The sequence below is a fragment of the Mycetomoellerius zeteki genome, unplaced genomic scaffold, assembly GCF_001594055.1.
Source record: "Mycetomoellerius zeteki isolate Tzet28-1 unplaced genomic scaffold, Tzet1.0 scaffold70, whole genome shotgun sequence".
Lineage (NCBI taxonomy): Eukaryota > Metazoa > Arthropoda > Insecta > Hymenoptera > Formicidae > Mycetomoellerius > Mycetomoellerius zeteki.
In genome coordinates this window covers 2,372,990-2,398,869 of record NW_017257720.1, presented here as the reverse complement: position 1 = coordinate 2,398,869, position 25,880 = coordinate 2,372,990, and the positions used below count along the sequence as shown (strand labels likewise).

General features: G+C 34.9%; 1 protein-coding gene across 1 annotated transcript in view; it reads right to left on the bottom strand.

Annotated features, from left to right (window-relative positions):
* sli (slit guidance ligand) overlaps positions 1–25,880 on the bottom strand; it is a 351,161-nt gene that overhangs the window by 26,429 nt on the left and 298,852 nt on the right. The window contains exons 2-3 of the mRNA XM_018458073.1: positions 6,627–6,698; positions 6,002–6,145 (exon numbers count right to left, since the gene is read on the bottom strand). Coding sequence (XP_018313575.1) covers positions 6,002–6,145; positions 6,627–6,698 — 216 coding nt within the window. The remainder of the gene's footprint in view (positions 1–6,001; positions 6,146–6,626; positions 6,699–25,880) is intronic.

Genomic DNA, 25,880 nt, shown 5'->3' with positions numbered 1-25,880 from the left:
AAGAACGAATGAGAGTTAGCAAATAATTGAATCATCTCCCATTGATATAGAAAGACACCTTGGAACGATCGAGGGTTAGACAAATGGCGCGGTTGAAACCCCTTGAAAAACGTGCGGATACCATGGAACCTCGAAACCTCTTCTCGAGGTCTGAGTTAACCAAAGGCTTGTGATGATAGGTTGGAGTCTCGGAGTACGGCTCGCCATTGACCATCCATTGGCTTGGAACTCGCAATCTGTAATTATGTTCGCGAGGGAACGTGAGGGGAGTCGTGGTGGCCGAGAGAAGAACAACAAAAACGCGAAACGGAGAACGAGGTAGAGAGAGAGAGCGAAGAGAAAGAGAGAAAGACAACGAGGGATGTAAGGTGAGAGTGCGAGACTGGGAGATTGAACTCCCAGTTCGCTCGAGCCAATCCAGAAAGTAATTACCGAATTTCGACGCGCGGCCACGTCTGCACCGAACGCACAAAGGGAACTCGCGTCATTCGCGTTCGAGTTGGTCGGCGCGAAATATTATTGTCCCCGTAGAGTTTGATCGTGCCATCGAATAAACGTTTGTCACATGCCGCGCAATAAAAGTTCATCTCTCTAGAGTACTTTCGCGGAACTATGAAACAAATTAAAAAACTGTTTTATAACTATCGATTATTGATCAGAAACTTTATACTTGACACTATACCTATTTGTTACTTGTCGCAAAATTCTTGAAAATTATTTCATGAGTACATCTGTTAATAAATTAGATTCATTACATCCTATAAATTTAATAAATTGGGAGGATGTGCAACAAGAAATGCACGAGACTGAGTGAAAAGCATGAGACTGAGTAAACTGAAATTGAGTACTTTCATCACATACAGGGAAATTTGAGATATTAAATTCCCACTGCGTCCGATCCAATCGTAAAAAGCAATTTCCGAATTTCCAAGTGCTTACGTTGATTCGACAAAAAGAACATGCTAAAGCTTATTTCGAAATATCATTCATTATCTCAAGTGATTGATTACGAAAATCAACGCGAATCTTTATTGTAATATAAAAATAAAATAAGTAGAAAAGCGTGCTGAAAAATTTAATTAAACGTAAATTAATTCTTGACTCTGTAATTAACCGTATATAATAATAATATTTTACAATAATATTATTATTGTAAATAATACAATAACGATGTTATTTTATTATACATTTTAATATAATATGATGTATAATTATTCGATTAATAAAAAATAAAATAGATAAAAGTATGAAATAAAAATAAAATACGAAATTATAAAATTAATAAAATATTTAATATCGTAACATGTTACATTAAGAGAAAATAATGTACACTTTTAATAATTTAATTATAATTTATAATAATTTTTTTGGAGCAATTATATATTTATAGCTGTTTCAATCATACAAATATAGTCAATTGTGCTATTAATAATAGTTACACACACTGCTTAAAAATCTTGGAATTTTTCTTAACATATACATTTTTTAATTATTATTATCATATAAGTAGCAAATAAATTTAAGAAATAGTTATATTCATTATAATTGCGATTGCATTTACTAAATAAAAATATTTGTTTTATTTATATCTTGATATTTTATTGTATTAATATTTGAAATTATCATAATTTATTTCATAATTAAGGAAACTATATATAATATAAGGTTAAAAATAAAAATGTTGCTCTTAGCAATCCTAACTATAATTATTTATCATGCAATTATAGTTACAAATACCAAACACTTTTCTCTCGGCGCACATTTCCAATTTACAAGGATGGGAAATTCAAAATAGATTCACAATGCATGATGTTGCATCATCAAAGTTGACAAGCTAGTTGAGCTCGGAGAATAGACGACGATGATGAGCTGCTGCAATAATCAACAGAGAAAACGAGCATATCGGGCATTTGCGTTATGTGCTTTTGAATCGAGGATAAATGGAGAGACCCGGGAAACCTCTCTCAGATCACTCTAGCTAACCCAGAAAGCAATTACCGAATTTCGATGTGACCGCGCCCGCGCGAAACTAACAAAAGGACCCGGTGGTTCTCGCCGCTCGCGAGCAAGCGTCCAATTCCAAATGTTGCCGACGCCATTAACTGCGTTACCGCGATAAGAACGGGACGAAACGAGATCCGACGTATCGCACGTATCGTCCGTCTCTGTTTAGGAACCCTCGATCCTTACGATCTTTTCCATCCCGTGGCACGATCGCTCTGTCGTGAGGGATTGTGAAACTTCAGAGAGAAAGAGAAGTCCACTGCGACGCCGAGGATTGCAAATCTCTGGAGAACGCCCGCGCATTCTTCGGACGTAACATGCTCAGGATGGTACGCAGGAACATTCGTAACAACGCTCTTTGCGTATGTGGTAAACTGGTTTTAATAGCTTGTACAACGACGCCCTACGCTGGGATTCCTGGTATTTTCCGCTTAGCATACTTGCGACATGTTTTGTTGAGTTGGAAAACTGCGGTTGTCTGAAAACTTTGCGCGTTCTCAAGTAAACATTCTCTCGTGTACTTCTATGTTTGTAAAATTGGTTAAAAACTAGTTTTCTTAATAAAAAAATAAAGATGTTAAACTGCGCGACAAGAGCGACAAATATAATCGCATATACAATTTGATGAATGTACGAAAACGTTAAATAATATTATTAACGTGATTTTACATCCAAGTCGCATGTGATGTAATAACACCATAACGTCGAGACTGAGAGGAATTTACTGCAAGGGCCGTGAAAGCTGTATAATACAGCGTATTACGATCGTCGGGATACACGATAACTACTGCACGATAATTATTACAGCCGCTCTCTCGAGCGATAAACCGAGATTGTGCGCGCAGCTCCTTGTATGACGGGCCTATAATTTGTCGACGTCCGAAAATCACCGTGGCCTCCTCGTGGTTCTCGAATTTTGTCTCTCTAAATCATTCGCGCCACCGCACACGGGTTCGGTTCGGTGGACGTTTGTCCTGGTTATTATCAGCTTAAACGTACAGCGGACAAATGCTGGAGCGTCGTAAAATACCAGCTTGCACGTTGCTGTCCAATGTATCGCGTTACAAGCGCCGCAATACGGCCGCGTTGCGGAGTGATACTAATCAACGAAGTGTCCGCGCCCCTTTCCATTGTGTCAAACCATTTATTACCACGTAGGTTTCATCCTCTTACCGCGTGGTATACCGTATACCTTTCTACGTTTGCACGATGAGTTAATCATACGTTACGTTCACCGTGACCTACCCACACCCTGGCGTGCCTGCGCGTCGAATTTACGAGACGAGCACATAATTAAGTCCATGTAACTTTGGGCTGTGCGTTAAGGAGAGCCTGATTAATCGCTCGTCCACTTATCGTTCAATTATCAAGCCCACGATCCCATATTGGCGGTAACTTTCTGAACCATGCTTGTTTGGCGATTCATTTAATTATATATGCTAGGAAGATATACAGTTTCATGCAAAAGTATTACTGTATTACCTACTGTAATTTTATGAAAAAGAGAAAATTAAGTATGGCAGTGCACAGTGTAGAGAAAAAACTTACTATAAAATAATTCTGAGATATTATATATATATATATATAATGCCTTTTTTGTTCTATCGTTGGCTCGCTTGAACAAAGAATAAAATCCGACATCTAGCATCTTTGCAAAAAGAGAAGATAGAGAGTTTTGTAAAGCAGAGTCTGATTTAATATATAAATTAAAGAGAAACATCTTCGAAGGGAACTGCAGAATAAGCCGCCGCTGGAATTACCAGTTTCCGAGAGTTTCAGAGTAGCGGCCGTTGTAGCGCGCGCGCGAATTAGTATCTTCCATTTTACGATTTTAACGCTGGTTTATCCGCGCCGGATGAAGGATTATCGCGCATCCGAACGCCCGTGAGAATCTCGCCGTAAGGTCGCAACATAATACGTCCCTTTGTAAGGTGGCTCATCCAGCCTTATCGTTAGAGAAACTGTAGGCTGTGCCCGAGCGGAGCGGGAGTTTCGAGACGGGAAGTTTCGAGTCCCGTCCATCTTGCCCACTTTGCAGGATGATAGATGGACGATCTCCTCCTCCTTTTCTGCTTTCTCCTTTTTTCCCCCCTCTTTTTCTTTTTTGCTCTCTGCCGCTTCTCTTGTCTCTCTTTTTCTGCCTCGGCTCTCTCTTTCTGGATCCCGCCACCCTGTCATCCACAACGCGAGGAGGAGGCTCGCGCACTTTTCGACCGCGCGGCTGGCAGCTGCCGAGAACACCAGGAACCTTCGAACGGAAACGGTTCGTGCCCACTCGATCGCGATAAAGGCATGATATCAGCCGCTCGTCAGGCTGGCCTGTCTCTATTTTGTTTTTCTCTGCAACCGTGGTACCGCGTCGTACCGCGTTTGATTGAGATTCCGGATCGAAAAGAATCTTATGGCGCGCGTTCAGAGGAAAAGCAACAAGCGAACGGATGGACGAGACGGGACGGCGTAATCACTGGATCGGAATTTCTTATGACATCAAGGTGGCTCTTCTCGTTAGCGAGAAGAGGCGAAGCGTATGTCGGATACGGAGAAAACCAGTCATGTCGCTAAGAAGAGGTCGGCTCGTTCTCGACGGATAGCTTATGGATGAGCATAATTTGTGTATACGGAACGGTCCTCGACGACTACGTGTTCTTTCGATACTATCGCTTTCTGAGATCACACAGCTGTGGCCAGAAGTCCTCTATACTCAGAAATAACTTCAATAAATTGTAACAAGTAAAACCGGTCAGTGATCACAAATAAAAAATTGTAGTAACTTCTTTGAGCATTTTATTGCTAATTATTTCTTGGTAATCATTAAAGAATCCGATAATAATTTATTTTTAGCATTCGAAAATAGCGACGCACGTGACTGGTTTTGACTCAGCGTGTTTTATTAAAGATTCATGTATAACGCCAAGTACTGATTTTATCATTTCTAAGTAATGACTTCATCGATCTCTGTGCCTGGCAAATGTCTAAAATCCTACAATCCCCGCTTTGTTCGTTTCACCTTCACCGTCACTGAATCAGGTCTCGCTAATAAGACAGTCGGACAGCGATAAGCGCGTACTCAAGCAGTTGGTCACGTAAGATAGGAAATACTTTGGTGAGTCGCGTGCACAGAGGCGAATGTAAGCTGAAAGCGTTGGAACAATGGTGGGCATCAGAACGTTGCATATCGAACGATCGCCTTTAAGAAACTAAAGCCTCTGGGGTGAAAAGTCGCGTATGCAGCGGCGCGTACATTCGATCGAAGAGTCTCGCGTGGCAGGTTACACAAGCCTCCAGTTCATCCCCCTCGCAATACATACGTACATACGGTAGATATGTAGGCCGTCGTCTGAAAAGTTTATACGATATAAACCTTCTCCCCTTGTCGTCACGCTTGACACAATGATGAGGAAGAGAGAGCGAGCGAGTGAAAGAGAAAGAGAGAGAGGGAGATAGGCAGAGACGAATGTGGAGGTCGCAATGCACGTGCGTATTATGCGTGTCTGGAATCTGACATTCGGACTGATCTCACGTGTAATTATTCTCCCGAGATTTCGCTTACCGAGAAACCCGCGATCCCCTCGCATGCGAAATACCGGCGCGGATGTTGCTACGATATTGCAAACTTTCATGACGTTGTAGACTCGTTGCAACATCGCTCGTATCTTGCAATGCCGCTGCGCCATTTACCCACGTTACGTATACCGCTGACAGAACGCATAAATCCCGCGGCATAATACGCTCGCGGCTCTTAACGAATTCTGTTCTTACGCTCGGTTCGTCGATATCTCGCTACAGCGATGAAATAATTCAAATTCGCAATATCACTGCAATTACGCCCGTCAAACCTGTTAGTGAGACGCTAATACATAACGCAAATGGTCATGAATGTCGGGATATTTATCCGTAATGTTGTGTAAATGAAGTCTGATTGTCGACAAATCTATTTAGAAATTGCGCATTCTCCACTCAATTTGTAATAACAATAGTAATGTTCTATCGTACTCACAGGCGTTTTAAATTCATCATATTACTGAAGAGAAGATCGGGCAGATGACGTATTTGATTATTGTTTAGTCGTAGTTTTTCCACCGCTACCAGATCTTGGAAAGCCCCTCTTTCGATGGTGTGTATTTGATTGTTGGATAGTAACCTGTAAAGTAAAAATATTTTCGTGTGATATACAATATACAATATGATAATCAACACAAACGATTCTATATATTGTCTAATATAGATTAATATCTAAATAATATGATATAAAAGTTAATATATGTGACTATTATATAATTTGACATAGTTGAAACCTTGAAACTCTTAATTATATTCTAGATATTATAAAAATTATTGCAATTTGATAAACTCGTTATTTACAATTAACACTAGAAGTACTAAGCAATTATTGTTGATAAGTGTTTATTTTTTAAATAATATTATATATCTTATGTAAAAAATTATTCTGATTTTAACTTTTCAATAATTACGTATTTTACACTGATGAAATATTTAAATTTCACTTTCTTTATTTTCATAGTAATTTATTTGCTTTGTTTTTTTAGTGCAGAGTAAGAAATGATAGTACTTTTAGTGCTAATTTTGAATTAACTAAGAGAATCAAGAATATTTCTACTTACAAAACATGGAGCGTTGCCATGTCTTCAAAATCGGTCTTGAATATCACCGATACGTTATTTCCTTGAAGATCTCTGCAACAAGAAGAACAAAACAGATGTTAATATTTCAGTTCTTAACAAGTAAAAAATAAATTAATAACTCGATTAAGCACGCTCATTCATCGATAAATTATATAATAACCCGAAAAGTAGAATACACACTTTATTTCACATGTAATCATATTGTATATTGTGCAGATAAATGTACTTAAAAAACTTTTGTTCCTAACGTAATGTGATTTCATGCCACAAGATTCGTTGGCACACAATTCTATCGATTCAGCGAATGTTAGTTGTACCCACCCTTGACGCGGAATAAAAGCTGAACAATCGTACGCGAGGAGTGAGAATGACGAGCATGGTATCGCCGTTCTGCCAATAAAGGGTTATACCACTCCGTTACGAGGAAGCGTGAATTTACTCTTCATGTCGAAAAAGGAGAAGACTGTGAAGTAGCCGTCAAACACAGCCGTACGCCAAGCGTCTGCCTCCCTCGAGGAAGTTATTAAGGCCTTATTAAATTGGTTCCTTTTCTCGTGGAAACTTTTTACCTGACAAAAAGCTCGGGGTAAGAACGCGTAACAAAGTCAGCCTACGAGCGCTTTCTCCTCTCAACGTGGATTTCTCCTTTCTGGTCCGACAACCAGCGTAAATTATTCCCTCGTTTTCGTCTACTGACGTGTAATTCTCCACCGACGACAAAATGACGGAGTTATATTTCCGGAATCCATATCTTGTACATGGGATAAGCTTGTACGGACACTCGATAAAATGTGATTTTTTCAAATCATTTGTCGCCAGTAGATTTTTGTTTTTATAGACGAACAATTAAAAAATCATACTTATTATTCTATACATCCTCTGATCACATAATCATATGGCATCAAACATTCTGTCTTATTTATTTTAATAAATACATTTTTATTAAATTAATTTAATTTTTATTACTCACATATATAAAATTTCTGTATGTAGAATTTCGCGAATAAATATACTTGACAGCAACAATAATTTGAGAAATTCTCGCAAAGATATTTCAAAAAGAAAAGTTTGCTAAAAGTAGAAAAATCACTTCCGCTGAGTCGGTTGCGAGCTAGTTAATTATGCTACCCCACGGTAATGACTATGAATACTTGCCGCTAACTCTATTAAGATATTAAGCGCCCTCCTTAATACGTTGCAGGTAATATCTAATTACGAATCATTATACTTGAAGGAAGCTGAAAATACCTCCCACGGGAGGAGCATGGCCAATCGCATTATGGAATCGAGGCCCATCGAACCTCGACGCATAATCCACTTTATCGCCGATTCGATTAATTCTCGACGGGATAAAACGGTGACGGCTACCCAGCGTCTAACGAGAGCTTTAGGAGCTACCTAACGAACGATGTCACTTTTCCTGTTATCGTTGTCACTACTCCTCATGGTTCTTTTGTCGAACGACGAACGTCATTATGATGAACAAACAATGTTCGCTAGAAAGCATTGTAATAATTTAGCTTCCGTTTTTATATTTTATAAAGATATAAAGATAGATGATTAAAACTTAATTATTAAAATTTTTATAATATTCATTACGAACTCTTTTAATTTATAAAATAAATAAGTATATGTTATCTTTTTCAAAACTTTTTTTGTAATGACGTGAGCTCATTTTATCATCTTCTACGATGATTGAATGCAAGCGCAACAAAAGTTTAAACCGCGTTGCCTTTTCCTCATAATTACCGCGATCATTCAAAGTCGTCGACGACATCCTCCATGGCGAAATATCGTTGGTTCATGAACCAACCGCCAACTCGTAGAATAAGACAGAAACTTGGCGTGTGCCGTTTGCACGACGGATTTGCGCTTCTAGGAACGTTAATGTAGCCTTTCGCGAAGACTCCGTCATCTTATGTGGTGTTACGCTCAATTAAAATAGCGCGGCGTCTTCTCGGAAAGTAATAACGGCAATCGTTCGGGTAATCGTCTTGTATGGAGAACCTTTGCCCAGCGAACTGAATGGGGAAGTATCTGAACGATGTAAAGGATCGGTCGCTTAAAGCGATAATTTCGATTCGTCATTGTAACGAGATAAAATTTCGCAATATGCTTATCATGTTTATTCTGTAAATATCCGCGTTGTTCTATCGACAAAGCTTCCGACGAGGAATATTTGCCAGATGTCACTTAAAGTCGATGCTAATTTACGTACCTTTCTCGAGGTAAAGTAAAATAACCATTTCTTTTTCTTTCACACAACGTACACACGAACAGCGATAGTCATTTAAAATTATAGTAATTAGAGTCTACGTAATTAAAGTTTAATAGTGTAATTAAAAAACCTTTGAACTCGAACATCGAATATCCATTTGAAATACAACGATAAATTGATACAGTTCCGAATTGTTAAATGAAATAGGATTGCATGGCAATACATCACAGCACAAAGGTCACTAAGCGATACGTGTGGTAAATTAGGTATCATCAATAAAAGTGAATCATTAAATGAAGATAAATTATCGTCTCGAATTCTCAAACAATGATAAGAATAACATTCGTTATACACTGGAAAAAGGTATACATCTGGTTGTATTAATTAGAATTCTGGTCAAAAATGGACATATCAAATTTTTCTGATTGAATGTATCATAATTCTAGGTGAAATAATTAGAATTCTCTGATTGATGTGATCAGAATTTTCTGGTTCGTTCATTTTCAATAAGAAATTTTTCCCAGTGTATACAACTCGATCAAACGAAAATGGAATATGTATAATTACGATTTAAGAAAGAAATTAAATAAGCCTGACATCCTGACAGATCTACAGCTGCAATGATGACTGACTATCGACGAGTTTTTACAATTCGAATGATAAATCTCATTATTGATTCAATTCGATCATCAGAAGTCTAATAGCATCCTAGAAGGCGCAATTTTCATCTTGCACTTTTACCAGGCGACTCACGTAGCAGCTAACGAAATTACATTTCGCGTCGCCAACCGGGACATTCGCTAAACGTTTCCATGGGTTTTCGCAAAGGAGGGAGCAGAAGAGACGCGAGATGGGAGGAAGAGTACTTGACGGTGGTAAATCTGATGGGACGAACGATGGTGAGAATCTCAAGGAATAGAAGGGGCAGTCAGAGTGTGACGGACTTGGTAGACAACGTCCAAGAATAAGGTGTTGGTGGTGCGTGTCTATATTTGAGTTGCGGTGGAATGAGAAGACAGGGGAGACGAGAGGGAGGATAGGCTGCTGGCAGATGTAATCAAAGTTTGCAGACAACCGCCCCGAACGAGAGCTTCTGCGAGGAACACTAGGGGAAGGAATACAGGGAATACCGCTGTGGGATCGGCCGGATATCCGGTCGTATCTCACACGCGGTACTGCGCGTCGCGGTGTGTCGATACGCCTGCTTAATGTCGTAGAAATGTCTCCGGTGGAGATAAGGGAGAGAATCGAGCCGCGACAAGGTGAGACGAGTCTATAGGGAGGATTGGGTACTGGTGCGAGTCTCGATTTTCTCGCGAGCAGAGCTGTTCGCTCCGTCTTCCCACCGGGGATCTGGGAATCGAATGATTTATGGGTAGTGATTATATTCAGACTTCGCGTGCGCTCGTACTGGTATCACGTGCTTGTACGTGTAACTGCTAGGAAATATCGCGACGTAATCCTCCATTTACCATACGCGCGCCGGATGTTTGGTAGATGCAAAGTAATTCATCGATCGCGACGTAATATTGACAGTTAACGATGATAGTTTGCCACGAGCAAAGTCTTATTAGTTTTCAATTTCAATTTATCTGATTCAATTTGATTATATGATTATCAATGACATTTATGCCAAGGAAAAATGCAATGATTAACACGTAACTTATAATTACGACTTCGATTTAGAATAGAAAATATGGAATTTAAGAAAATGTAGTATTTATAACATAGGATTATTTAAAACATTCAATTAATTTCTTAAATATATTCCAGATATGCATAATTACACCGCAATGAATAAAACTAAATTATACTTAAAAATATAATCTGTTTGTGGCAAACTTTTTTTTTCATGTCTGATTATGCTGGCAAAGGTTTTAAATTAAACTAAATTAAAATGAAATTAAGCTTTTCTTAATTTGTTTTGATTTTAATCTTTGTATAATATTATAGAGCATTAAATATTTAAAAGTATTGATAACAGAGAGAGAGAAAGAGAAAGAAGTTCTGTTTCTTCCTCTATTCACTGAAAAAAATTTTGGTCATTTTTGGTCCAATGAATGATCGTTAATCAATGTCCGACTTAATATAATTAATTTATTGATACAATAACTGGATTTATTTATATAACTACATATTCATCCTTGCACTAAATTCTAGTAATAGTTTTATAACGTAAATCATTATGAGAGTTCATTGGACCATTTTTCATTAATTCAATGAATATTTTATTGTATTCACTGAAAAAAGAAGTGTTTAATTTTAAGATATTAAAATGTTTTATTCTTGTCTCCATTTTTTAAACACTTAAGGATGTTTTAGTTTTAAACTTTTTCAATAAACAAAACACTACGTGTTTGGATTTAAAACGCATAGTGTTTTAAATTCAAACACGTAGTGTTTTTTTTATTGAAAAAGTTTAACTAAAATATCTTTAAGTGTTTAAAACATGGGGACAAGAATAAAACATATTACTTTTTACAGCATTTATGTACAGTTTTGGTTCAGTGTTATTACAGTTTGCTTGACATAGTGTAATGTGAAATCTCGCAATTCGCAATCCGCGATAGAGTGCTTCATTTTGTTTACGTCGCGACGTATAATTTTTATATGAAGTTACGAATCTGGAGCGTAATATAACGCACACCTTGTGGCAATAATATCCAATTTATTTTCTCGTGAAAATATGATCTTTGCACGATAGATCGTATTCTAGATTTCCAGCACATTCGTAGCTCTTGAAATCACAAGAGATCCGGATAAGTCGAAAATAACATTTAGAGTAACCGTTCGTTTTTGTGATTGGACCTTTGCTCCACCTCATAAAATTTTCACAGCAAGCAGAATGAAAAGCGAACCGAGACAGCTGTACAGCGAAAATATCGTATCAGATAAGAAAGAGAGCCGCCGCTCTCAGAGAGAAAATATAGTCTTCTCCGTGTCAGCGCAGAAATGCAAGCGGAATCTCTTGATTAAGTTTACTGGCGAAGCATCGACTTGGTATCTCTGGACTGGCGAAGATGAAAAAAGGCGAACAGGCATCGTGTCAATTTGACGTATCGACGGCTTTCCGCTCGACTCACTATTCTCGAATAAACGTGACGAATGAAACGAAAAGAATGTGATCGCCATAGTATATATTCCATAAGTGAACAATTTAACAACTTACAGAAACTAGACTCACTTATACTATACTTCAAAATTTATTCCTGCTATCTGATATATTTTGTTGAATTAAAAGCATTTAAATGTCATAAAAATTAAACATGTTTACTTAGATTTTCTAACATGCGAACAACAGTTTACATTACTGCCTCGTTGGGTAACAGATGAAACAAACTTCTATGCATATTACGAGACAATAATAGTATAATTGTGAGTTGAAACTGAGGACCGTTGATTCATAGCATAATAGTTTGGTGCGGAAAGCGGATGGCATTTACTGACTGTCGTTTTGTGCTTCGTCCCAGAACAATGCAATTAACATGGTGTTTAAACTTAAGCTTTGGTCGCATTACCGTGGAAACTTATTGCGGCGAGGGAGGTTGAAGCGCAATAAACACACGCTGACTTCTGAAATATTCAGAGATTCTACGCTGTGACATAGCGTCGCCAGGTTCGCGTTTGAATTTATTGGGCTGGCATGCCTCCAGATGAAATTTTTTTTTTGTTTCACGCCGGCTGGTCATTCTTCACGACGCCGCGACGCGCCGCGCGCGCGTGTCAACCCGCGTGTAAAACCAAATATTAACGCCCGGATGTAAGATCGCGCTCGTATGCCTGTGTATTTACAGTGTGATATGGTGACTTATCAACCATGATGTATTAGCTATATAGCATTTTATGTATGTGAAAATAAAATAAAAGACGAAGGAAAATAAAATAGAAGGAAACTGTCTGGCACATGGGAAGTACTTGGAAACTCGAGAATCAATAAAAACATGACATTTGTCGTAACGATATCGAGAGAGAGCTGCTTCCACATGAATTTCTTATGATTGCATCGTAACGACAGTTGCGAAAAAGTCTGTAAAGACGGAAAAAATGTTGCATGACTTGAATCAAGCTACTTTTCATTGTTATACCAAAAAATTAATAAAGTGAGCGTTTCCTTTGTTTCACATACAATATTCATTTTTCGAGAACAAAATTTAATGACAATTTTAATTAATGTTATTTCAACAATTATAATTTATGTCCAAATAATTTATGAAAATGTTAACTTTTTATAATATTTTTTAGATTTATTATAAAATATTTAATAATATTTTTTAATAATATTAAATTGTTTGTCGATATTTAATTTGTAATATTACTATTTCAGCTTTGATTTAGAACTGTGTTTCAACACCGACAAATAATTGACGCACAGTTTGTTTGAAATAGAAATTTACAAGAAACATTATTAGGCACGAAGACCGCCTTGACCAAACATGGCATTTTTCAGTCATGTGTTTATTATATTTTATATCATATTTTTATATATTTTTTATTATGCGACATCATATACATTCAATTAATTTTAAATTATATATTGCATATTTGTAAAATAAAATAATTGCTTATTGGATTATTTAAATCAATAAATTTGACCAATATTCCATGGTCAATAGTACGGCGTTGCCCGTGACATCAATTTACAATCGACGATTGTCTTCAACAAGGGAATCATTCGATTCGTCTCTGAAGTCCGAGCAGCGCCATTCAAAGTGAACGTCATGTTTCTTAGACGCAGTGTCTAGAGCAGAAATAACAATCGCTGTTTGTGGCGGTGGAACGCGGCCGGCCACTAATTTGCCGCTTGCATTTTAACATTTCTCTACCAGCTGCGTGCGACGCGAGGGCCTGTTAGCGTATGTACATCTAACAGCAGAATCGATGCTAAACATCCCTGGTATATAAGCGAAGCGGCGGGGGAGCGCCAAACTATTGTTCTACTTCCGCAGTCATCGTGCTGTGGTGGGATTCGTTTGCCGACGCAAGTAGTTCAGCAAAGATAAATGTGGGGTCACGTATAAAAGGGAGCTATGCGAACTGACCTAAAATACGGTGAAGAAAAACGCCTTAGAGTTTGCGCTAAACGTGGTAATTGATCGATCGATTTATCATTCAGGCGGAAAATAACTTCTTAATTTGTTTTTGTACTCAAAGTCTCGGGTGAAAAATAATAGCGAACGTTCTTGAGGATTACAAATATTTTTTTCTATTAAATTACATGAATTAAGTATTGTTATTTTGTTTACACAGAGATAAATAAATAATATAATTACAATTACAATTGCAAATATGCTTTGCAAATGTAATATGTGCCTTATAAAATATGTAAATATATTATTTATCCATTAATTTTGACCGTAGAATACGTTATTATGATTGATGCATTTTGTATCAACGTATGATTTGTAATGATATGATTTGATAATGTTTTCTTCTATAAAAGATAGTTACTGTAATTAATAATTAATCCAAGGCATCTCTTCGTATTATTTACAATTTTTGATGTCTTGTAAATGACATGAAGGTGTACTTTGCGACCGGCAAGGTACTCGCGCCCTATTATTTTAAGTGGCGATGCCTGTAATGTAACCGAGAGCAGTAAAATATCGTTTCGCCCGGAGGATATATTACACTTTTAAGAATTTCCGACGGTGTGGGTGGTTCGTTAGCGGGTGTAACTAGTCAAGCAAAAATAAATATTCGCCCACGTTGCAGCGGTGCAACACTGTCTGACCCGAACTACGAAGCATGGAAATAACCTGGAGCCTTTTTACAATTTAGATAAGCATTCTCGCTCTCGCGTATATTCGAATCGTCGATCAGCCGTAGATCCAACTATGCGCAACTAGAATTTATCCAATAACGTTAAATGTTACGTGTATTACCTCATGAATATTCAGTATAGAAAATATGAGTGGTTATTTTATTATAAAATTAATAAAGCTGACTTGTGCGGGTAGCCTTTGTTAACATGTTCTAGAAATGAATGCAGGCCATCGATCAAATTCTTCAATCCCGTATATGGTAAATTTTTATAAACATTTATTTTTTTCAGAAAATATGCAAGCGATGGTAGTATTGAGAACGTCTGAAAATACTGCTGTTAAACCAACGGCCATAATCATGTAGACAATGTTGTTTACCGTTTGTAACATACAAATACTTTTAGCTTTAGATTCGCTCAAGATTGTTGCTCTATTTTATAAATAAATTCTATATTTTATAAATATATTTATAAAATAATATATTTATATATTTTATATAAATATATGCTCTTAATTACAATAAAAGTAAAATCACACAATTTATACATTCAATTTTTGTTCCTTCTGAATTTTTATTCCTTCGTCTTGCAATCATATTTTTATTCCCTATCCGTCTGCAATCTGCAATTTTTTTGTCTAGCCCAGTTCTATATAGTAGTTCTATCTAGTAATTCTATTTGTCAAAAATGTATATAGAAAAATATATATAGAAAAAGGGTTACTTTTAACATTTCTATTACTATTACCAAATAATTTTTAACTCAAATGTTATTCAATAAAAATTAAAATTTGAGCAAAAATAAGGATAAAATTTGAGAATGAAATCTCGCTTATGTCAAAAAAGACCAATAAGATTGAGAGTTTAAATAGAACAACAAATGAAAAACAAGCGTAATCGTCAATACTGAAACAACTTTAAAAATTTATATCTTTCTCTTGACTGATAAATAATTATTTTAACGAGTAATATGTGCATTTTCTTAATAGCTATTGTATAGGAAATCATAAATTGACTGATAAAACATTCAAGCAACAAGATATGCGACACGTGGTGTATTTCTCCTAATATCACTTTCGCGACCTCGGCGCGCCCCAAAGCAGCAATTTGTAACGTTTTATCCAGCGGAAGCGCATGCATCTCCTTCAAGGTTTCCTGACAGTCGTACACTGGTCAGTGCAACTAGTTCAGAAAAGACAAATGCGCCGGTTACGTATAACGACCGACGTGGACTCGCCATAATACGGAGGAAAACGACATGGAGTCCCTTAGATTTCAGATAGTCCTTGTAGCCGCGTGATTTTTCTGTGTTCTTACCCTCCAAGTGGACCGACCCCATATCGCGAGAACATAAAGTGAGCGCGATGACCCACGCGAGCTTTATCGCGATAGCGTGCATCTCACGAGTCGGGTATCCTCCCGCGCTGTAAAACAGGACGTACTCGCACGTCTATTACGCTCATCGTGTAATTCACGAACGCGGCGGAATGCGTTAAGTGTTTAAGGCGTGAGATGAAATCTCAGTTTCACGTACCAAATGCAAGGATGGATTTGCCGTGTGTAGTAGCAATTACAAACGTAGGGAGGGAAAAAAAAGGAATGTGATAATTGTTGAGCGAACGTATCTCGTTTAGTATTTTCCTCGCGATTTATTATTTTCCTTTTAGTATATATTGATTAATTTAAAAAAACTATAATATAACTATATAATTAAATAAAATAGATGATTATCTCTATACTTACGGAAAGTTTTTAAAATACTTAATGAAACATATGAATCAAAGATATTTCTCGTGAAGAGAGAGAGAGAGATTATATTTAATGGAACAGTTCGTTAAATATTATCTATTTGCACGTTAGTTGAGAAAGATAGTTTATTTCATTATATAAAATATTTCGATATGTTACATATTTTAATAACATATCAGATCGATTTTAATCAAAGTCAAAAGCCCTAGGAAAAGAATAATTTTCGAGTTATAAGTAATTGAAGCTAATCAATGTTATCCAATGGATCTAATTTTTTATATTTGATAAGAACTGAAATTGGGAATTTTAATATATGATATTAAATCGCTAAGTTGTTTGCGGAAATTCTAAACAAAATTTATGAAGATTACAAAGCTCTTAATTTATTACAACTTTTATTGCTCACGGAACATAAGAGAGAGAGAGAGAGAGACTACAAGAAAAATCAATAACTGTATATTATTTTAAATACATTAATCGTTAATATATTTATTGTTAGTATTGATTCAGAAATAATTTACCGATTTGAAACGAAGGTAAAATAATTTTTGGCTAAGCATTTTAATCGACACTGTTAGATATTAAAGCAATGACAACTCAATCTCTAGAATTAAATAATATTTTAGTATTTTTAACTTCCATATATATCAAAATGTAAATTAATCTATTTCTGTAATTAGTTTTGAAGCAAACAATGTTCATATTAACGTATGCACTTAGTAAAAAATAAACTAATTTAAGTCAAATTTAATACAGTTTCTGAGAATTAAATTGTTTAACTCCATAATTTTAGTTAAATTAACGGCACATACTGAGTATAGAAGCAATGACGACTTATTAAAAATAATTAGAAATAACTCAAATTGGATATAATATGACATTATAAGTTTAACAGGAAATGCGCAATAATTGCTTAATTGTTAAAATTGGTTCATAATGCAAATAGTACATTTATAATTTCACTTATAATGAAATGAATACTTTAGCGTTTCGACGAATTGCTGATAAGGTAGAGCGAAGTTTTTTCATCCATTTCTCACGATAGTGTTTATATTTTTAAATAGTATATATGAATATATATTAACATTTGAAATGCTTCAGGCTTGTGTTTTCATGAAGCAATTATGATTGTATGACTTTAGGGTGCGATCCACTTTACGCTGCAAATGTTTTGAAGCATTCTTTGATTGGTCAATTCATAAAATTCTTTCTTCTGATTGGTCAACGGAGTATTTGCAGCGTTAAGTGGATCACACCTTAGTTTACACTGAGCTATTAATACGCGTATTAATTAGTAACTTTCTATTAAATTATCATAATTTTAGCCATGTATTTAAAGAATGTCGTACTAAATTGGTACAATATATATCAAAATGATTAATTAAATACATATATCATGTATATGTTTATTACCGAAATTACTATAATTCAATAAAAAGTTACTAGTTATACACATAGTACCCATATCAAGTGCATGATGTAAATTAAGCTCGTAAAGTAGTTATAAACACGTTACTGCAAGAAGATATTGTTTGCTGCCGTAAATTTTATATTATTTTAAGTTCACAAACTAACGGAATAGCCCCGTTCCCCCTATATAATTTTGTAGCGTTTGTATTTTACCGCCCCTAGTGTAGGAAAGCCGTGCGTGCAGACATGGCCGCCATTCGTGCGGCGAGGCTCGAGCGGGCGGGCAGTGTCGCGACCCGTTCCGTGTTCCAAGTAAATTCATCTCTCGAAATGCGATTGTTCCTGATGAGGTAGCAATTAGTAATTATCAATACATACGATTAGTTACCTTCCGCGATCACGGCTCGTCATAAGTGACCCGAAGCGAACGGCTATTTGTCAAAAGGTATTTTGCGCGATTCACTCGCTTGAGATAGGACAGAGATTCGAGATCACGATACATTACGAGCGATAGTCTTTTGAATGCGATGCTTGTATCTGGACATATTTACGCTTTGAGCTTTCGATCTAATAAACGCGATCCGTAGTCCATTGTTTATGCATCAAAAGCGTAGTATCTCAAAGAAAGGCATGTCGATTTGACGTCACATTGACCGAATTTACATCATTTTTTCGTCGTGATGAAAATCTTAATCTCAGATGTAAGCCTTTATTTTAACTAACTTAACTCTTACATTGAAAGAACGATTTTGCTGACATCTAAAAATTTACAGCTAATTAGCTAATTTTGTTGGATTATCACAATAATTGTGTAGGACATTCAAATATAATGAGCAATGCTGCAAAAAGTTTTGATATTCTAGTTTGAACATTCTACATAATTATTTTGATGGCCTGAAAAATTATTTTCAGAGATCTGTATCTATAGCTGAATTTTTAAGATATTTTAGCAAAACCATTCTTTCCGTATGACAGTAACGATATCATCACATTGTCGTTACGCAGATTTTGTACATCGTAACAAAGCTGTATAACGTTACTATCGTTAAGAGAGGGAATAGAGGCAGAATAAATTACAGAATATTACATTTGACTTAAACTATAATATTACATTTGTCCGTTTATGTCCGTATGATAAATTTTTCAAGCCTGTTAATTCACTGCAGGACAGAGAGGTTCTCGGATTTCTTCCTTAATATAATAGAGCCGATCGACAGGCTTGAAAAATTTGTCATATAGCAAAAACGACAAATATAATATTAGCTTTAAAGATGACTTTATATCGACTCCATTAACGTACGAGTCTTCAAATCGATAGAAAGCCGCGATTATCCATCGTAAAAATCAATCTGGCGTACGCAAAGTTATTCGAAGGATGTGTTTACGATATCGTAATAACCGTTGAGTATTTCCTCGAATTAGCTAACGCCTGGCGCTCGGCGTTTGTTGTCGTGACGCGGCGCATGATGACGTACCTACGTATCATTGTTTACATTGCCGCGCGGTGAGCAGAGAGAACGTGCGTCGTATCATCCGTCGGAGCGCGGTTGCGAGTTAGCAGTGGAAAACACGTAATTCCTGCAATCAATTCACAATTACCTGCGTGATAAGTCAGTTCGCACGATAAGCGAATCGCAAACTCGATATTGACAGCTGTACTGATATGCGGGGCGATATAATTATTCTCTCAATGTAGGAATCCGAATGTATCTCATATTACGCGTAATTCTTGATCGATTCTATAATCTCACTGTTTTTGTGAAGCGCGAAGATGTAAGTAAGACGGAAAAATACCAATTAAACAGTTTATTAATGTATCTCGCACACTGAAAAAAAAGATTGGCTGCTGCAGCAAATTAGATGGTAAAATATGGCATAGTATTTTTAATTGGTTGTACCAGTCAATTTTTGGTTGTGTTAGCCTATCGAAATCCTATACTGATATTGCGGATAGGCTAACGCAACCAAAAATTGGCTGCTGCAGCCAATTAAAAATGCTATGCCATATTTTACCATCTAATTTGCTGCAGCAGCCAATCTTTTTCAGTACAGGATATATAAGCTGTAATTGTGGATTGTGACAGTTCTATTTTAGCCAATCATAATGCAATGAGTACGGGCTAGCTGCATCGTGATTGACTAAAATAGAATTGTCAATTATATATATAGGAACTGCAACCGGCCACTTGAAGTGTGATTACGGTTTTATGTTGAAAATAACATTGCAATACCGAATTTCGATTGTACATTTTCGGACATTTTCGGACCCGTCTTATTAATCCTTAATAACGATTGGATCATTCGTGTCCCGCACGTTTCTTTAAAAAAAAGACTATCAAGTAATTAGTTATAACATTTATATAGAATTTTTTTAAATACACAGCCTTATAAATATCTTTTCTAAAAATGTTAAAATATATTAGTAAGAATAATCCTATAATTTTTTAAAGTATATTTGTTAAAGTGATGAAAAAAGAATTATTAACCTGGGACACGAATAAACTATTGTGTATAATAACTATTCGTGTGAAGTACCGGAAAATTCGTGTGTACTAGAATTAATAATTAATTAATTCGACTTCGTCAAATCGTATCGCATAATATGTAAGATTGAATTTGCTAATGCTCGAATCTCGGCAGTTAATTTCGGGAGTGCCGTTGTAAATCGCGCAATCGTCTACCGATCGTACCCTACTAATTAATTTGTACGTGATCGTAATTAACGCGCGTTTTCGCGAGTGTTGCGTGGCGTGAATATGGTGAATCTGACAATCCTGGTAATTTGAGAGAAAGAGGAGGGAGGCCCGGGGAAGCATCGGGCGACGGCGGAGCATCCATCGGGTGAGCACATTATTGATTATATGTAATTTATTATTCATATAGTTGTTTTGTGTGTTAGCAATCATTTCTTCTTTTTGTTTATTTGATTGGTTTTTAAACATGATTTAAATTCGAGAAAGAATTTTATTTACGGTATGAAAGCTTTTATTTAAGAGGAAAGATTTAGTCGACAAAATTGTGCGATGGTTTAATTTAAATATCTATTTGACGAATATAAAAATTGATATGACTATTTTTACTAATTTTAAAAAATAAATAGTTATTTTGAACACTGTTGTAATATGCATATTTTATTTCTACATGTTACAGATTAACGTAGTTTCAACGTGTAGTCGACAACTTGGCTGTTGTACATCGATCGGTGAGTGACCGAAATAATCTTTTTTTTTTTTTTTTATATTGAGACCATGGATTTGTAAAAAAAGATATCAAACGTGCGTTTGGCGTATATTTAAATGTATGTATTCAGTTACCAACAATCCAAAAATATTACAGAAAAATATGTATAAATATTTTATAGTATCTGTTGTCTCAAAATGGATGGACTGAAAAAGATTAAACTTAAATATTTAATCCTGGATGTACGATTTATTGATTCATCGTATATACGAGAATTCACTTGCACGGATACACTGTTAAATCTATAGTGTCAAATTTAACTTAACGTGAGTCGCCACTGCTCCTATTCAATCATATCGTTATTTTAGACTAAAACAATGGTTATAGTTAATATTATACAGTGTCAATTTGACACTATATAGTGTCCAATTGACACGATAGTGTCAAATTTAACATGTAATATTTAGTAGGAGCAGTGGCGACTCACGTCGTAGATTAAGTTTGATACTATAGATTTAACAGTGTAGAGCTTTCATAAAAGAAATTGAAAATGTTAGTATCGAAGTATTATTCTGAGATTTTATTTGTGGAAAAACTATTTGCGAGATAATATTTGAAATTTATATCTCACGTTGTCTCACAAATAATAAATGAAGATTTTTAGCAAATGTAATTGAGAACATTATAAAATAAACTCTGAATAACATTGTTTTGAGCTTGTTATAATGGATAATATATTAGCATTTAATATATTATTAATTTTTAATTGGCCTTTTCACTTACGCATGTAAATTTTTAGTTGCTTAAATGTGAATATTAAAAAATAAAGAAAAACACAAATAAGTAAAATATACTATAGAATAAAAAGCATTGTTATAAAAGTAAAATGATGATACTTCTTAAGAGTAGAATTTTCAATTCAGAGTCAAGTCTTTTCATGGTGTCCTAATTTTTTTAGACCAAATGAAGATTAGAACAAGACGTTTACAAATTTTTTTCTTCCATATGTGTACATTTTATGTGAAAAAAATAAAATATTATAAATAAAATCGATATTTTTATGGACTATGATAGAAGAAATTGAACGTGTTATTGTATTGTATTATTTTTTGACTTTTCTTTTTTTCCAAATTTAATAAAAAGAAATATTTAAATTTTATATTTTTTCAGGATTAAAAATTTAATATTATTTAAATATTTATATTGGTATAATAAAATAATATATACATATACATATTAGATACATTTCTTTTATATTTACATATGCAGATACAAATAAAAAAGTAGAGTAACATTTTAGCTAAATAGCATATTTTTTAAATTTATTTATGTGTGATTAAAACATTTTACTATTAATTATACTTATTCTTATGATATATGCTAATTGTATCTTAATTTTTATTGCCTTATTCATTTCACATGATAGATTAATGTAGAATTTGAATATATATATATATATATATAATGAAACAAAGAAAAATGTAATATGAAAGAGAGTTTCATTGTGTAACAGAAAACTTCTTATATAAACTATTTCAGAGTTATGCACATGTTAATTATATTAAAATATTTGATATTAGTGCACCATCTTATAATGAATTATATTTAAAAAATATAATTTTGATATTTTGTATTATGTGAATCGGTGCGGTAATAAAATATTTATATCCAAATGAAATTTAATAAAGATATATCGAAACTGTAAAAAAACGATAGGTATGCTAATAACAATATTAATTGCGGGTGGTCCATTGACCATTATCCTTTCGAATTTCACGTTATCTCTTGCCGAATATTATGGTAGTATGTTAAATTTTATGACGAAAAAAGGAGAAAGTTTTTTCATGATACATGCATAATACATGTATGAACATGTACCCATTATTAAAATTAAGATTGATAATTTATTTCTAACAGTACATTTTAAACTTTTTAAATTATGCAGAAGTGTTCTGCCTTATTCGATTATAGCGCAATAAAATGTTAAAGGGGAATGGAGTGAGTTTTATTTAAAAGAAAATCCTTTTATATCTTCTATATTACCGCATAAAAGCGGACTTGGGTATATTACACCGGAATTGTAATAAAATACGATGTAAAATGCACGGTCCACCTACGCGCGGATGAGGAATTTCTTGGGCCAACTTGCATAATCGTGGCAGGACAGCATACATGGAGGATAATCGAGAAGCGGTCGGATAAATCGTCTGTGTGGCGAGACACCGTTTGCTCGGGCGCGATCTTCCGAAAGAAACAGCGGAAAAATAATTAAGAACTTCGGCGCGAAGATCAAAGGGCCAAGTTCGTTAGACGACCCCGACGGTACTTTTACGTCCGCGCAATCAGCGGATCCCGGAACGGCATTGTAATCAAGATAATTAAACAACGCAGTCTGTCTTTTGCGACCTAGCTAAAATATTAAAATCGTTCAAGCTCTCCCCCCCCCCCCCCCTTACGTTCAGGGTCCTTCGTTAACATTGCATAGTATTTTCGATAAATGGCTCGTCGTTCTTCTCTCGATAGGATGTAATTGTATCGATTGTTCTTCAGGGATTCGCGAATATACCGTTTCGCGTTTTCCGCGTTAGTACGCATTGGAGTCACTTGCAACCATTTCTGCCAGCCGTTACAATTCGCCAAACACCAACTGGCGTAGGTCGTTTATCGTAAAATTTTTCCATTCTGGCTATTCTCAAATCGTCTATTTCTCGATAATAAATAAAAATATGATATATGTTTAGCAATATAGCTTTCTTTAAAAATAGCACGGCTAAAAATCGATTAAAATATATTAAATTTGCGGAAACATTATTTATTTAATGTAAATAAAATTATAAAAATTTTCAAGAACTTCAATACTTAACTTTTAAAATATTTTTCATTTTAATCGTATATTTAGTGTACATTAATATTTATGCAAATTAGTTCAGGCATGAAACATATTTTATTCAATGACATAATAAATTGAAGCTGGTGAAATCTGTGCAAGATAGTTTTAAGTTCCATTACGGACTAATATAACTGGAAACATAAATTCTCGTTTATAGTTATGAAATATCATGACATGACCGTTAGCGAGTTGCTTACGTAGAATACTGTTAATTGCAATTTATGTGGCTGCGTCAGGTGAATCGTGACTCTATAAAAACATGTGCTTTCTCCACATTATCTATTAACGAATTACGAAAATGATTGAAAAATTTAGTCTCAACGTTACAAACACAATTTGTTATATTCTCGAGTAAAAACATGCATTTTTCCACTTTTTACATAACTAGGATTTAACTGCATATGTTACGGAGTACAAAAGATTGTTATTAAACTATTAGTTGTGATTCATTTTAAAACTGTAAATCTATTTTATTTTTTATATTTTATATTTTTAAATAATTTCGGCTTTCCCTTAATTTTCGCTCTAGTAAACTAGAGATATTTTTGTATGAGATTAAATTAGAAAATAAATGGGAACAACGCGGAATATTGTTGAAGCTTTTGTCGATGATACAACAATATTTAAAGCAAATATAACTAAAGGATATACTTCTCGTTGATTAAAAAAATTTAATTTTAAAACATGATTTTCACAAATAAAAGACATTGACAGATTGATCAAAGAGAAATTTGAAAAATTCAGAATGTTATTAAAAAGAGATTGAAATACCAATATTTTTTTTTTACGTGGTAATAACAGCTGATATTTAGATTAAATTATATTTAGGTGAAATTATAACTAACAATAAATAAATTTAAAATTATTATCATTTTGTTAACAGTTTAATATATAATAATTATATTTAGAAAGAGTCATCACATAATTCATAACAAAAAATACTAACAATAAGTAGATACTTATAACATCAAATGTAGCTGTTCATCTTTTTATCGCGTATAAATTACTGTTCGAAGGCAATATTGATAAAATACTTAAATTGACACTGTCATTATTTCCTCCTTGCAAATTCTATAAACGCAGCAAATAATTTTTACTCCCGACTGTTGCCAACCGAAGGTTGTTTAATTTTTATTGTAACAAAAATCGCTGTGCGATATTAATGCTGAAATATAGAAGTGCAATGGCAACCACTTTTTTTGTTCTTTCCAACATGCGCGCAGCAATTAACGAAAAACTTCTCGAGGCGGAAGTGCCTGTCAGAGTTGTGCATTTTAGCGCTTCTGTTCGTGCTATTTTTTTCCGCGTAGAAGAGCGCCTGGGAAAAAATGCTTTTGACTTTACGTCATTTTTTCGTTTCTGCTCTTTCGTCGTCACGTCCTTCGTTAATCACGTCATACCGTCAGTCTACGTACTCATTATAAACGTGCATGCTGTTATGCTCGACTTTCTTGATTACAACGTCAAAATGCAATGCATGTCTTATAACTTTTTTTACTTCAACGTGACGGAGATGTATAGGTTTTGTATAATTATTGCAACTTATCAAAATAATTTCAAATTTCCATGTTTGTACTGGTAAAATTTATATACATCAATGAAATAAATTGTAAAATTATGTATATGACTTCTGCGACTTTTTACTGTATTTTTCTAAATGGTAAAAAAAAGCAAAATTAATAATATAAAAGAAAAGATGGTTTTCACGAATATCTGCGATTTATAATTTTTATTTTATATTTATTGGTTTATTAAATTACTGTACACGATACGTGTGTGTGCCTGCATGAAGTAAAAGGTAATTAACGTCCGGAAAAATTACAATAAAATATGAGTGCGTAGCCTGTTACGTGTATAAATTCCCAGACGCTTTCGGCCCGCCGGTATATTTGCGAGGTAAATCACGGACGATGTACATCGCTCGTCGAGGATGAAGTTACACGCATACTCACGCGTTCGGACACGAGCGTAGCGCGCACGTAACGCCGCGAGCGAAACTTGAAAGGGTGCGTGTTCGTTGCATAGA